The 16,810-nt window shown below is 41.0% G+C and overlaps 1 protein-coding gene across 1 annotated transcript in view; it reads left to right on the forward strand.

Moving 5' to 3' along the window:
• Positions 1-617: 617 nt before the first annotated feature.
• Positions 618-16,810, forward strand: part of PTPRR (protein tyrosine phosphatase receptor type R) — a 275,935-nt gene continuing 259,742 nt past the window's right edge. Inside the window, exon 1 of the mRNA XM_068970652.1 lies at positions 618-675. Coding sequence (XP_068826753.1) covers positions 618-675 — 58 coding nt within the window. The remainder of the gene's footprint in view (positions 676-16,810) is intronic.

The raw sequence follows: 16,810 nt of genomic DNA on the forward strand, positions 1-16,810 counted from the left end.
GGCCGTTTCCTCTGGTTCCTCAAGTCGGGCCCTCATCTGGTCCCACTCCCAGGTTTTGGACAGATGCTGGATCCCTGATGACAGTCTCAGCATGCTTCCCCCACACCCCCGCGCCGGGGAGCCTGCTTCCCTCGCAGCAGCCGCTAAGACCCGGAGGAGTGGAATTCCACTTTGAAACTCTGTGCGTGCGGCGCGAGGGCCAGCACCGGGCATGCTCAGTCGCCGCGGCGCGGTGGGGCTGCTGCTCCTACAGCTCTGGCCCCGGGCTCCAGGGCTGGCTCCCCCCACCTCCTCCCCCCGCCGCACCCCCCCCCCCCCCACCGCGGCTGCGGAGCTTCCAGAAGGCCGAGCTGTAGCGGCTCCCCGCGATCTCGGCCCCCGCCCAGCGCCGCCCGGCTTGCGGCCGCCTTCCCACTCCTCTTCCTCCCCTCCTCTCTTAAGGTGGAGAAGCTGGTGCTTGCTTCTGTTCGCGCCACACACCGCTCTGCCAGCCTCAGCCCAGGACCTGCGAATGCCTCCCGGAGACCAGAGGACTCGGCGGGGGCTCTTTCCAACACCACTTTGCCTGAAGTGGGGTCGTGGCGGAGTTGCTCCTCCGCCACTCAATGCAAAGCACTATGCGGAGAGCGGTCGGCTTCCCTGTGCTGTGCCTGCTTCTTAGTCTTCACGCTGCAGGTAAGGGGTTGCCCGGCAGAGCTGTGGATGCGCCGGGAGACTGCACATGCTCCAGGACTCTAGGGAAAGCTGGCTTCGCGAGGAAACCCTTAGAAAGGCAAAGCAGGACAGTGCTGACACGGTAGGGGCGAGGGAGTCCTGCACCTGTTGGAAGACGGAGGCCGAAAACTTAAGCTAAAATCAGCCCGTGATTTTTCCTGACCTCGTATGAACATTTTCAATGCGAATACAGGTTTGCTTCCTCCACCCCTCCCCTCCATCTAGACTCCCAGATTTTGTTTCTAAGCTCCGCACTTGACTGCCCGTTTTTCAGGAGGCTGACAAGACTCCCTACTGGATGTAATATTTTCTACTGCAGCGGCTACTTCCGTAAGGTCTCTCGGTTTAGCGAGAGCTCACAGGGATCCATTGGCTGTAACCTGATGGACCGCATCTCTGCCCCAAAGATCGAAATACACGGTTCCCATTAACGATGCCACTCCAGGCTCCTTTGGCCCCAGCTCTTGTCAGTCGAATTTTCTAAACCAATAAGACGGACGAAAGCTTTAAAATAGGACTCTCTCGTCTCTTTCAGCATCATGGTCAGGTTCCGAGGGCACAAGACAGAAAACCAATCACTGTTTCAAAGCTGACAACCGCAGGGTAGGCACTGTCCCTGGGACGGGTTTGATGAGGTATAGAAAGAAATGACAGTGAGACTGATTCCCGGATATAAATATAGTTGATATCAGAACCAGTATCAGGTTTCGTTTGGAAGCAAACCTTAGGAAGTACCTGGGGAATTGTACATAAAATGTCGCTATAGATCCTGCTTTTTGGATACATGCAGGCTCGATCTGATACAGGGACTTGCTGGACTGAATCCTTTATCATTTTTACACACACATGAACCAAAATAAAATATGGTAGAGAGATTTTGGGAGCCCTACTGCGACAGCAGTTGTCCGTGCAGTATCCCTGTAGCAATCAAAGAACAGGTATTTTCCCCGAGTTTGCCTGTCATCCAATCACACGTATTCATTCATTTTTCCAAGCAATATTTTATTGAGTATATACTACAGTTCAGAGATAGTGCATGAAGATAATGGATATAAAATTGCAATTTTGGGGTATCTTTTAGAAAGAGTGTGGGTGAGTCCTTTTCTGTGTAGGCAATTGTGAGAGTGAAAGATGGTACTTCCTTATTTCTAGCTAATGCTATTTTAATGTATTGTGAATCTCTTGAACAAGTAATGTATAGGAACATTCAGGCTATAATTAAGTACCCATGTTAATTGTTATAATTATGATGTTATATTGTGGAATTTTCAGTAGTTCTTTAGCACTTTGAAAACCGGGATGTAGCTATGACATGGTCATTAAATTATTTGCAAACAGTTGTAGTAAATCCTTTTATTACTGCATACAATTCTTTAATGTCAAAATATGAGATGAAAACATACACATTGGGTTGAATTTTATTTACATTATTGTTTAATTATAGCCCTGAGACAAATAGCTATTACCAAAAATATCCTCAGTTCCTATCAAATTTAGGAATGATTTGAACTGATCTATGAAAAATATTAGTGTTGTTATTTTTAAAACTAATATATAACATTTCTAAAGATAACATTTTATGTATCTTGAGTAATTATAACTTAAAAGCTATAAATAACCTTAAAATGAAGCAGGTGGAAAACATTTATAAATTTGTTGTGGATGAACATTTGGGATGAGGAAATAGAGGACTTCTGTTCATCAAAAGAGAAACCTAGAAGTCTGTAGCCCTAGATTATACCTGGAGCTCTGCCAAAGGGTGTATTACCAAGACAAACCAATCCAACTCTACTTTGACTTCTTAATTTGAGGGGAAAAAAAAAGGAAGATGATTAATCAATTGAATTTAGTCACAAGGCATTGAAGGCTATCTCCAGATGTCAGTTGTAAGATGCCATATAGAAATTAATTACATTCATATTTTTAATGTAGTGCTTTTGATAGGTGTTTTTTCCCCAGCAGATTGCAAGTTTAATATTGTGGTTGTCTTGCCAGTTTCATTTTGAATGCATTTTAATTTAAACAGCAATTTGTGGGTCACAAGCTGTCATCAGATTAAAATTCATCACAGTTATCTAAATAACATTGTTAGGACTTTTCATTAGAACTGAGACGAATCAGCTTTCTTGATCTCAGCTCCTGTAGATTTGGGTAATAAAAAGGTGAGTGAGTGGAAGGACAAAGATCAAGAAGTCAGTGATAGTCTCTACTTGTTGAATGTCTCATTTGGCTTCTCTTACAGAAAGCTCTCCTCTCAGGGGGAAAGTGGGCTTTATAAAGAAGGAGAATGAATTCTGTGTAGTCAAGCCTCTTTGGCTGAAAAGCTAATTGATCTGTTTTGTTGTGCCCAGGGTAAGCTGGCAGAACTAATGATAGGTTAGACCTCTTTCAGGATGGGAGAAATTGGCTGCCAGGATGTAAGTGCTCTTCGTAGCTATACTAAAAACTGTTAACTTCCATAGTCATTCTCCTAATGGTAAAGTAGCAAACTGTTTTCACCTTGAGTACCCTCTCCAACTGTTTGGTCATGATCGCCTGAGTCACTATGCAAAAAAAAAAAAAAACCATTCTGAGCAACCCTGAGTTCTGATGACTTAACAGGGAAAAGTATTGCGATCTGTTTGCAATGTCTATGGGAGCAAAAAGAGGAAGAGGGGTACAATGCTGTGTAATTAACATCTCTAGAGAAGATAACTGTAATGAATTACTGAGCATGGAGTTTATCAGAGAACCTGGACTCAACTCTATCCATGGCAGCTGATTTTTGTAGACCTTCTTAACAGAAAAAGTGATAGTTATTGTTCACCCAGCTGCTTACTACACAGGTGAGAAAACTATGATTCAGTAACTAGTAGATATTATTACTTTAAAGTGCCAGTTAACAGTATAGTCAGGGTAAAAACCCCATGTTTCCAGGCCTGTGATTGCACTCTATGTAAAATCCTACACTCTTTGGGAGGCTACCATTGAGATAGTGGTGCCAGATTCTTTTCCCCTAATTGTCCTCATTCCTTACACCTCTGTGAAGCAACATAATGTATCAACGTCACTAGAAAAGACCACTTTAGGAATATCGAGGAAGGCAACTACAAGGTACTCAATGATTCGGATGGTAAAATAATTACGTAGAAGAGCCACAGGTAGCTTATTTCCTTCAGTGTTTCTTCTCTTTCTTTGCCCAAAGAACTATGGGAGATTATATTTATTGATAATATTTTAGTTACAAAGGAGTAAATGTCTTGGGGTATCTTGAAGATTCTCATGGGAAAGCTTTCTTTTTCCTAGAGAATGTCTTGCTAAAAAAACACAAGTTGATCTCAATGCATTACTCTCTCTTCGAGCTCTGGAAATGGTTCTTTCAAATTTCTGTATGGTTCTTACTACCTGCTTTTCTGAATGACACAGAGACTACTTTCAATGTATATTCTGATGATGCTTCTGCATTCTCAGAGAAGTGCCTAGTCTTCTAGTCTTTGAGAAGCAAGAGTTCCTGTGATGGAACTAAGAGGATCAGGGAGGTCATTGGCAGAAACCCCATACTCAAAAGAAAGGGTAGGAACTTCCCTGGTGGTCCAGGGGTTAAGAATCTGCCTTGCAATACAGTGAACATGGGTTCAATCGCCGGTTGGGGAGCTGAGATTCCACATGCCATGAAGCAACTAAGCCATGCACCGCAATTACTGAAGCCTGTGTGCTCTAGAGCCCCTGTACTGCAGCTAAGACCCAATGCAGCCAAAATAAATAAATAAAATATCTTTTTAAAAGAAAGGGTAGACCGATAGGAAAATGATATTTTAAGATATCTTTTCTCAATGAAGAGTCCCTTAGAGTTCCAGAATCAGTTTTTCACTCAACATAGTTCTTAACACTGGCCAGGGGTCTGCTCTATTCTCTCCCATATTACCTCTCTGATATCTCTCTGCTTTCCTCTTTTTTGTCTCTCTCCAGCTACAGTGGTCTCCTCCCTATTCCAAGAAGACACCAAGTGCTTGCCCATCCTCCCAAAAAGTTTTATTTCTTTGCCTGAACTATCCTTTCTCCATATTTCCATGGCTCAATCCCTCAATTTTCAGTCTTTGTTCAAAGATTACTTTCTCAGTGAAGCCCTCATTGCCTATCCTAATTAATATTTCATCACCCCTCAAATCTTCCAATACCCTTCCTTGATTTATTTTTATTATTAATTGTATTGAAATGTAGGTGATTTACAATGATGTGTTGATTTCTGCTGTATAGCAGAGTTCCTCAGTAACTCATACAGATACTCTTTTTCATATTCTTTTCCATTCTGGTTTATCACAGGATATTCAACATATATAGTTATAGTTCCCTGTGCTATATAGTAGGACCTTGTTGTTTCTCGATTCTATACATACTAGTTTGCATCTGCTAATTCCAAGCTCTCAATTCTCTCCCCCTTGGCAACCACAGATTTGTTCTCTATGTCTGTTTCTGTTTCCTAGATATGTTCATTTGTGCCCTATTTTAGATTCCACATATAACCCCTGATAGCTCAGTTGGTAAAGAATCTGCCTGCAATGCAGGAGACCCTGGTTCAATTCCTGGGTCAGGAAGGTCCACTGGAGAATGGATAGGCTGCCCGCTCTAGTATTCCTGGGCTTACCTTGTGACTCAGCTGGCGAAGAATCTGCCTGCAATGTGGGAGACCTGGGTTTGATCCCTGGGTTGGGAAGGTCCCCTGGAGAAGGGAAAGGCTACCCACTCCAGTATTCTGGGCTGGAAAATTCCATGGACTTCCATGGGGTCACAAAGCGTGGACACAACTGAGCGACTTTCACTTTCACTTTTCATAAGTGCTATCATGTATTTGTCTGTTTTGTTTCCTGCTATTTCTATAGCAGATCCTGCCCATCCTAGCACTGGGAGAGGAGCAGTGCCGGGCATAAAAGCTACTAAAGATTAGACAAATACATTGAATAAATAAAAACAACACAGTAATATTTCTAGTCTCCTCTTTTTGCATTTAATTTCTTCTTGGCACTCATGCAAGGCACCTACTCAACTTAGCCACTTCCAGAATGGATTTCAGCAGAGCTCATTTACCCAAAAATTAAGTTGCTCCCCAGAAGTCTCACATACCCAGGGGACATACAATCTCAAGCAGACTTTGCTACTTTGGGAAATGAAGAGCAACTGGGGATGGGCTTTAACTATCGATGAACTCAGTGGCAAAGTCCTTCCAACTGATTGCCAGATGCTGTAAGAGCCCAAATGCCTTGTTGGTTGGCTATATTTTTAATTCTTTGTAAAATGCTTTATACCTGTGGGAATGGCTATGATAATGTCTGCATCTTTAGCACTTAAGAAGATAGATGTATGTATATTTGAGACCACACATTCCTAGAACCACGGAGACTGCTTATTCTATTGGAAATGACACCCTGACTAGCACGTTGTAAAATTGTGGATTGTATTATCCACAACCCAGATAATGATGAATGTATTATCTATCATTCAGACTTCTTCTCTGTTTCTCATCTACTCTTCTATCAACTCTAATCTTTTTTTCTTAATTTTAAATTTATTTATTTTTTGATTGAAGGGTGATTGTTTTACAGGATTGTGTTGGTTTCAGCCAAACATCAACGTGAGTAAATCATAGATAAACATATGTCCCCTCCCTCCTTCCCATCTTCCCTATCCCACTCCTCTTGGTTGTTACAGAGCCCCAGTTTGAGTTCCCTGAGTCATACAGCAAATTCCCCAAACTCTAATTATGGTTCCATATAGTTAAGGTGGTAATTTATCTTTTCCTTATCAATGAATATTGAGATTAGATTGAATCTAACTTTGAAAATTCTTCTCATTGATTCCCATGGATAGCCACTGGTTTCCTCAATAGCTTCTCTCTTATCTAACTAGTCATTTCTCAGTTGCACTTTTAGGTCTTTCTCTGAGCATTCTTTAATAGGTTAGTGCTCTGTAGAATTTATGTGTCCTAGGTCTTTTTTTCTCTTTTATCCCTGTATACTTTCTCTGTGGATGTTTACATCCAGGCCTACATAGCAAAGTTGAAATCCATATTTCTATCTCAGATATTTCTCCTGTTCTCCAGTCCTATACAATTTTCTAGGAGTCATTGGAGATCCCACAAGTATCAGGAATCTGGCTGTTAATGCTCAGCACTTCCCATAACAACTTCTTTTATTTCTATATATTCTATCATTGTGAATAACATGAGAGTCCCCCACAGTCACCCAAGCCTGGTACAACTGGGAAAAAGCATACTCGATCACATTCTCACTTTGTATTCTCTAATACAGCCATTTCCTTTTCTCTTAGGGTAAACTCAGACTCATTAGCATGGGGAAGTCTTTTACTATCAGGTATTTCCCAACTCCATCCTTTTTCCTATCATCATGTTCTGCTTTGCCCACTGTTATCATACTAAAAGCAAATTTCACTGGTTTGCCATGCCTCTCATCCTTTTCACATACTGTTCTATTTATTTTAAGTATCCAACTCTGCTTCATTTTCTAGATAATTTTCCTCCAACTTTAAATCATAGTTGAGCATTGCCTACTTTGAGAACCCTTCCTCAAACCCCATCTCATCCAAGTAGCTTTCCTAGGTTTTCCTTTGAGGCCCTGTGTATTTCACTATTAATGCTCTTAACCTGAGTTTTTTGGTTTTTTTTTTTTTTTTTGAGGACAACAAGAGAATTGTAGCTTTTATCTCTGTATACTAATAATATATTAATAGAACTGTGCTTGTTATCCAGTATACCATCAATAAATGTTGCACCCAATAAATATATTCAGGATGTATTTGGCAAAATAAATTTTGATTAATTTATATTTACAAAGAGATTATATCTCACTTTCATGATCATAAAGAGTAGAATTGACTTTACTACTGCCCTTTCAATCAAATGTATGTTTACTGGTTACAAAGCAGTGGAAATGGGACAGAATAGCTTTCATTTAAACATATTCTGTTTAAGATAAGTTTGTGTTCTGTGAGCATGAGGCTTATTCTAGTGGTGTTGTGTGCTGAACTCCTCCTAGATGGATAGACATTCCTATATGATTTTCTAGTACTACTTTAGGATGGGAGTGAGATGAATGTGTTCATTTTAAAGAGAGAAAAGAATTAGACAAGATACATAACATGATAGCTGTGCATTAAAGGATGGACCCAGAACCCCTAATTAATTCTGATTACTGATCAGTTATCTGAAATAACAAACATGAGCCACCTACACATTTAAAATCAGGTAGGAGTTTGAGGCAGTGGGTTCAATAAGCAGAAATAAAAAATAATCTAACCTTCCTTTGCTCCCCCTACCAAAATCCAAACCATCACAGAAAATTTCTGAGTATTGGATGGTTTTATACAATTTTTCTCTTTTTTATGTATAGATAAAGTCTTTATTAAACCTTTATGGGAGCTGTGCTTTTACTTGAAGAATGGAGAGTGGTTGATGAATAATAAAAATGTCACTTCTTCTGAGATGATGGGGTCACACATCAAAAACTCATTTATTGCCATTATTATTAGTGATAACATGGATGTTATGTTTCATGGTAAATATATTGTTAAATCTCTTAAAAGCTGTTTGTAAAGTCTAGTTCAAAAGGTAGAGAAAGCCATTTTTCCCTCTAAAGATCCTACTTGGCCATAAATGCATTCTTCATCTTCAAAGCACTTACAAATGCTGACACACTTAGTGTAGCTTTGATATTTCTCAACACGAAGGATTTTAACAGCTTGAAACATTTTAATGGTAAAATATTAAGATCAGGTTTCCTAATTCCTGTTCACCAAACAATGTAGCTGTAAGTGTCTACTATTGAGATATTTGCCACAGAATGACAATTAGCAAATTTATGTTGTGAATAGTAGCACTTTCCATTTAGATAATTTTCTACTTATAATGACAATCTAGACTTTTCTCATAATCAAACCTTATTTGATTTGATTTGATTAAGATGTTGATATCCATGAAAATTTCAACCACAGGGACCAACAACAAAACAAAACTGTTTACCTGAAACAGCAGTCTAGATCAATATGTCTAATTACACTGAAGTAGATGCCAAGTTCAGTAGGAGCTTGAACTATTTTCTGTCTTAGTTCAGACGTGAAGCAATGTCCATTTACTGACTTAAATGTGCAGAAGAGCTTAAGCCAGCCTAAACTACTGTTTCTTTGAAAAAGAGCAGTGAATGAGCGCAGAGTAAGAGTGTCTCACAGTGATTTACTGGCCTATGCAGCAACATGGACAGAGTAAAACTCCTCTGCTATTTCGCTACAGTAGTGATTCAATTCCTGACGGAGGCTGGAGGGGAAATGAGGCGATGCGCATAACTACACAAGGTCAGCTCCCAGTACTGGGATACTTTCACTTACCTGGGGAAGAGGCTCAATACAAACTATGCCAAATATTATATCATGATGAGTTAGTCCACAAGGCCATCAATCTATAAATATAAATTTAAAGATTGTGATTTTAAAGTAATTCACTTTCTTGGTCTCTTGTTGATTCAAGACAGTATTTTTATTCTCCCTGGAAGAAAATGAAATAGCTTAAGCAGAAAAGTTAAGAGAAAATTGAAACAAAGGAGAAAATGCCATATTTTTAGATAATGCTTAGCAGAATACTGTAGCAGATAAGAGCGTGTATATGGTGATCAGTTTCAAATCCAGGCGTCGTCACTTACTGTCTCTCTGGTGGCTTAGTCCCTAAGTTGTGTCCGACTCTTGCAACTTCATGAACTTAAGTTCCCAAGGCTCTGTCCATGAGATTTCCCAGGCAAAAATACTGAAGCAGATTGTCATTTCCTTCTCCAGGGAGGATCTTCCTGACCCAGGATTTGAACCTGGGTCTCCTGCATTATAGGCCAATTCTTTCCCAACTGAGCTATGAGGGAATCCCTACCATCTCTCTATAACTTGGAGTAAATTGCTTGATCTTTCCACATCTCAATTTCTTCTTTTAAAAATGGAGACCATGTATTATAGAGTTGTTATTGTGTGTTAAATAGGATAATGTGATGTAAAATAGACTGTACTGTCTTAGTAAGTGCCATGTAAGTGTTAGGTGTTATTTGACTAGGGCTGGGAGAGGTCAGATGCTAAATGATCAACCGATATCTTGGAGCAATTTCTCATTCTTTTTGTATTTGAGCCAATGCTAGAGAAGTATACATGTGCAAGAGAGATTCTGGATCCCAATCTCTTTTTCAGTTGGATCTTGTCTGCATAATTCCTCTCTCTTTGGTCTGAGCCTTACTAAGCAGGTCTGTGATGGATTTTGAAGCTTCAAAGCATCCACCTGTTTCTTCTGGCCACTGAGAGGCTGAAGAGAGCCTGGCCAGGCCCAGGATGTCAGATCTCATTCTCCTAGTCCCTCTTCAACACCCCACACCAAACCCCTCAATAAAATAGTTTAACATACTTCTCCTCCTCCAAATTCAGCTCTCCCCTAAGTCTCCTAATGCCTTACCTATAAGCATCTAAATGTATTATCTATCTATCATGTCTTCAGCAAATTCTTAAAGTGAATATATTAGTAAAATGCAAATTTTTCTTGGGCTTACCTCATGGTAATTGAAAATAGATAACCTTTTCACCTTTTCCTAAACACCATAGTTCTGACATATCTAGTTCTTATTTCAGCTTAGCAGATAGCCCAAACTTGTCCTCAGAGCTGCCTCCCTAACTAGTCTCACTGGCACAGATGCAGAGTGAGAAGTTCAGACATGTGACCAAGGCTGCAACTCATAGCTCTAAGAACCTCTTTTAGGACTGCTGCTCTTGTAAGGCTTCTCCTCTACTGACTGACTGACACTCTCCTGCTTGCTATCTGTAGCCTATGGAACTTCTAGATCACTGGGCTCCAGGTCCACATGGAAGGCTGCCCATGGTTCTGTGGGCACTGGAGAAGTTAAAGGGAAAGCAAGGAGGGACATGGAGACCGGGAGACATTTTATTGGGGATTGTCAAGCACAGCCTTCGCCTGTTCAAGGGATGACTCATCACTCCCTAACACCCAGACCTTGCTTCCCAGCCCCACTTGATCTAAGGATTCTATCCTGCTGATTTTATCTCAGGTGACCTACCATGTATAGCTCCAGTCTGGCTCCCTGGGAGAGCTGCAACCCATCAGAAAAATCAGAATTCAACTATGGAAACTTTTTCATGGTGCTAACCTCCAATATGCGAAGTTATGTTCGTGGTGGGTTGGCTGTTTCAGTGCCTCTGAACACTCCATGGCAGTTAAAAAGCTCCCTAGGAGAATTCTCACAGGTTCTCACAGGTCTGGTACAGTTGGGCAGGGCTCTTGGCATTCCTGGGTCCCTCTGTATCTCCAGAGCATCAAGATTCCCCCCAGGTGTCCACTGGTCTTTTCTGAGTGACTTATTTCCTCACAATGGGAGTGGCTGATTCTTAGAGAGCTTGGATTATAACATTTATCAGGTTGTTTGTTATTCCTAAATCTGAACATTAACTGAAGCTATGAAAATATAACAGAAGGGTCTCCTCTCTAGATATACATTGGATTTATAGGGAAGAGACAAATAGATTTCATTATACGAAAAGAAGGAAAATACAAATGACTATTTCCTAAATTCCTGTGATGTGCTAAGTGTGAAAGTTAGTTGCTCAGTCATATCTGACTCTGTGTGGCCTCATGGACTACAGCCCAGCAGGCTCCTTTGCCTGTGGAATTCTCTAGGCAAGAATACTGAAGTGGGTAGCCATTCCCTTCTGTTGAAACCAGGTCTCCTGAATTGCAGGCAGATTCTCTACTGTCTAAGCCACTAGGTCTATTTAACCCCTATGACATACTAATCTCTATCCCAAATGCTTTCTAGAGTATAATCATCTCACCCTTTAGGATAGAAAGTTTGTTTGAAATGGTATGCTTGTACTACAGAAACAGCAAAAATATACTCTAATTCATGTAGCAGAGTAAAAATAGAAAAATTAAGCTCTAGAATCTGACTTCCTGGGCTTGAATCCCATCTCTGCTATTTACTGTTTAAATTCCCTGTGCTTCCCTTTTCTTATCAGAATAAAAGGCTAATACCATGGTAACTACCTCATAGGGTGGTTTAAGGATTTAAGGAGCTAATTCATAAGGCCCACAGCATGGGGCTGGAACACTGCATATATTCAATGGCAATAGTTGTGAGAATTATCATATTAGCATTTGAAAACTTTCATTGGTCCTATATTTCAGGTTCCATACTTGAAAAGGAAAAAGTGTGCACATTGCTGCTGCTGCTGCTAAGTCGCTTCAGTCGTATCTGACTCTGTGTGACCCCATAGACGGCAGCCCACCAGGCTCCCCCGTCCCTGGGATTCTCCAGGCAAGAACACTGGAGTGGGTTGCCATTTCCTTCTCCAATGCATGAAAGTGAAAAGTGAAAGTGAAGTCGCTTAGTCGTGTCCGACTCTTAGCGACCCCATGGACTGCAGCCTATCAGGCTCCTCCATACATGGGATTTGCCAGGCAAGAGTACTGGAGTGGGTTGCCATTGCCTTCTTGACTATCGCCCATTAAAAAGAAATTCACTCTGAAGCCTTCTTTTGTGAAGAGTCCCTGCCATGAAAATCTAATTTTTGTACCTCCATTAAAAAGAAAATACTAGTAAACTTTTGCCTTGTGAATTAAAAATTGCTCATAACTAGTAAGCTAGTGTTGGAAGCAATGAATGCTGTTTTCCAAACTGGAGAACATAAGAGAAAAATAACTCCATAGCCACCAGAGGTGCTGCAATTATGGGCAACCTCTGGTAAAGACCTTCAGTCTTAGGTTTGGGGTAGAATTTGTAGTATCACCCCTCCTGCTGTCTCACTCTACAAACTACCTGAATTCACAACATCCAACAGGAGCCAAAATATCCCACTTCTAATGTTGAACCTTCTGCATGTCCACGGACACCTTGCAAACTCTGTGAATTGCATGGTTCGCATATTCCACTGTGAGAGCCTTGCCCATATACCTTTGAGGTGTGTATGTGGGAGGGGAGGGAGTGGGCTTCATGAAATCAGAGTTGCTATATATGCATTCTGTGGATCAAGCAACCTACCTCCCCTAGCGTTAAGTTCTGCTGAGTCGACCATAAATTCACCATGGGTACAGACTGTGCCTCCAAACCAGTCCTACCCTGAGCCTGAAGTAAAAGTGCTTTGGGTCTCCCATACCTCAGCCTAAGGCATCAGCCCCCGCTGGTGGCAGCCCCTTCCCTTCCCCCAACCCTGCCCTTGACATCTTGAAGCTCACTCTCTGGAGCTCTGTGCTCAGGCTGAATCTCAACCTCTTGCCTTCTCCTTCCTCTCCACCCCAATGAAAGTGTGTTCTTCTTACTTCGCATTTCAAGAGGGGTCTTTCCTCCACTAGCGCTATTTTAGGAAAGATGTGACGCAGTGATCTACTCCTGATAAAAATAGCTGTTAACTGTATGGTCTTTCCCTAGCAAATGTTCATTTTTTTCAAAGAACAGTGAAAAAAAAAAGCAGTGTCTGCTGAGAAAGCAGTACCTTTGACCAGTGGTGTTAATTTCAAGTGATGGATGAAGGGACCAGGACAGGATGGAGTAGAGGTGTTGACCTGAAGGACCTACCAAGTGCCCTGTGCTCCTCAAATCCCTAAATACAGGCAGAGGAGACCAGGACAAGATTTCTTCAAGTGGCCACCATGGGCCTCCTTTCTTACTCTCTGTAGTATCATTACTGGGGCTTCCCAGGTATAGCTAGTGGTAAAGAACCTGCCTGCCAATGCAGGAGACTTAAGAGACATAGGTTTGATTCCTGAATCAGGAAGATCTCCTGAAGGAGGGCATGGCAAGCCACTCCAGTATTCTTGCCTGGAGAATCCCATGGACAGCGGAGCCTGGTGGGCTATAGTCAACGGGGTCATAAAGAGTTGGACACGACTGAGCGACTGAGCACAGCACGGCAGTGTCATTACTATGAAAATATTGTAATTTTTTGATCTGTTCTAATATTCATTTTGCTATTTTTAAATATAATTCCTAATCTACAATGAGAATTATTCTTAAAACAGATATTTTTCTTTTCCTTGCAATTGAAGTACAGCTTTCAAGTCATTTGGAGAATTCTGCTATAAATAAGATGATAATAGTTTATAATCTCTATATTTATAAATACCAATATTTTAAATGCTTGCATAACAATGAGGCATAAAAATTACATTTTACAAGTGTATTTAGAGCTTTATCACTCTATAAATGCATATGGAACTCAATTTCTATGATTTCTGCAGAGGCTAGTGTTACTTAGCTTTCTAGCTATATGATCATTTTTCCTCACTTCTGCATTTCCCAAGAGGGCGTATCTTGATGAAGATCTTCTCTTAACTGCTGTGCAGAGTTGAAGAGATAGTAGCTTTCACTCTTGTCAACCTCTCCTCCAAGCATCTTTCAACTCAGTTCTTCAGGAACTGGGGAGCATCTATCTGCTTCTGTTGAGCCAATATAAATCTCACTTCCTCCAGCAGAGTCTGAGGCCATGGTCTTAATCTCATTTCTTTATGACTTCTGTCTAGTCACACTGCCCCAAGGGTGCTGCCCGAATTGTATTAAATTTCACTCTGTAATACTGATTTATCAGATGAAACATATGGCTACTAAAGCTTGGCAAAACCCAGGAAACATGAAATCCTTTCATTATAATTTTACCACCGGCACATGGCACACAGTGGATATTTGCTGAAATGACTGTCCATTTCTGTGGCTTCCAGATAGAGTTTTCTGTCGTGCAGCTCAACTTTGGATGGAAGAGTTAAATAGGAAGAATGGAGGGACTCCCAGAGCAGTTACAGTGGGCTCTAAGTGGGAGTAGGAACCATGTTAGTTCTAACAGGATATTTGAGGAAATATGAAGGAGTGTTTATATCAAAGAACATGCAGGAAAAGCTGACAAGATGCCTTAATAAAAATCTTTCCTTATTGTGGTAAGATTCAGGCCCTTTCCTACATAGAAAAAAATAGAAGCAGTTCTCTAAAAATAAGACTAGTTACTGTGGTTTTTTTTTTTAATTTTTATTATTGGTATGCTAGACATATCACTGGCCAAACACTTGAAGCATTTAAATAATGTTAGGAGAAGACATAGAGTTTCCTCATGGAATTATGTTTTTATATCTTAAAGACTAGGGCATAAACTAGATTTTAGGAAAAAACATTTCTGGAAGGGAGTGTTCTTTTGGTAACAAGCTCCTTTACCAAAAGGGAGGGCCTTTTGGTAAATCATGGTAATCATGGGAGGGCCCATGATTGCTTAAAATTTTTATGTGTATAATTCAATTAAAATTTTTATAATTGTTATCTTTTAGAAACAATGGCTCAGTGGGTAAAGAATCTGCCTGCAATGCAGGAGACTCGGTACGCACGAGTCTCCATCCCTGAATCAGGAAAATTGCCTGCAAAAGGAAATGGCAATTCACTCTAATATTCTTGCCTGGGAAATCCAATGGACAAAGGAGTGTGGAGGGCTCTTCCATGGGGCTGCAAAGAGTCAGACACGACTAAGTAACTAAGGACGCACGCACGCACACATTATTTTACTTTTTATGATTCATTTACTGGTCTGAAGATGAACTTTTTTTTATCAAATTGATTATTTGGTATCAGGATACAAAATAAGTGTGTGCACATATAAATATATGCATACATAATATAACACATGTTGTAAGAACATAACTAAGACACAAACTGAATTTTGCAAAATTAGCTTTATGTTAATATATATAGACAGAGCCATAATGGAATTTTCAAAGCACTAGTGTACCTTGCTAATAAGATTAGTATGAGTGAGTGTCTGTTATACCTGGAAGGTTATCCTAATACACCTCAGTTGCCGCATCTTGGGAAGGCTGTATTTGTTCACCAGGAAGATTCAGTGTTGGTACTGTGGGTGCTTCTAACTGGAGATTAGTGCTGTGGTGACTTCATGGGTTAGCATTAACAGTAGTAAGTAGTATTACAGAACAACTAGAAGTGAAGTGAAGTGAAGTCGCTCAGTAGTGTCCGACTCTTTGTGACCCCGTGGACTGTAGCCCACCAGGCTCCTCCATCCATGGAATTCTCCAGGCAAGAATACTGGAGTGGGTTGCCATTGTTTTAATGTTAGACTCCTTCCATCCAAGGATAGCGCTTCTGAAAATCCTCCTTATAGAGAAAAATCAGCGCCATGGGAAATCTAACTGAATTGAGGCTCACTTTAAAGCAGAGACATTACTTTGCTGACTAAGGTCCGTCTAGTCAAGGCTATGGTTTTTCCAGTAGTCATGTATGGATGTGAGAGTTGGACTATGAAGAAGGCTGAGCACCGAAGAATTGATGCTTTTGAACTGTGATGTTGGAGAAGACTCTTGAGAGTCCCTTGGACTGCAAGGAGATCCAACCAGTCCATTCTGAAGGAGATCAACCCTGGGATTTCTTTGGAATGAATGATGCTAAAGCTGAAACTCCAGTACTTTGGCCATCTCATGCGAAGAGTTGACTCATTGGAAAAGACTTTGATGCTGGGAAGGATTGGGGGCAGGAGAAGAAGGGGACGACCAAGGATGAGATTGCTGGAAGGCATCACTGACTCGATGGACACAACTCTGAGTGAACTCCGGGAGTTGGTGATGGACAGGGAGGCTTGGCATGCTGCGATTCATGGGGTCACAAAGAGTCAGACACGACTGAGCGACTGAACTAAACTGAACTGAACTGAACTTAAAGAATGTACTGTGCTCTCTTGTAAAGTACATTTCTAATCTGGTTGTAGACCTGTAATACAAGATCCACCTTCATTTTCTGATGAGAAAACTGAGGCTCAGAGAGGTTATAGTGAATATAGTGAAGTTGCTCAGTCGTGTCCGACTCTTTGCGACCCCATGGACTGTAGCCTACCAGGCTCCTCTGTCCATGGGATTTTCCAGACAATAGTGCTGGAGTGGATTGCCATTTCCTTCTCCAGGGGATCTTCCCAACCTAGGGATCAAAACTGAGGCTCAGAGAGGTTGAGGACCCATAACTCAAGTTCTGATAGACAGGGTGTGGTGGGTATTAAAGATACAGTCTACGTCTCTTTTCTCTTAAACCATTGCTTC

This window comes from Capricornis sumatraensis, chromosome 4 (genome assembly GCF_032405125.1).
Source record: "Capricornis sumatraensis isolate serow.1 chromosome 4, serow.2, whole genome shotgun sequence".
NCBI lineage: Eukaryota > Metazoa > Chordata > Mammalia > Artiodactyla > Bovidae > Capricornis > Capricornis sumatraensis.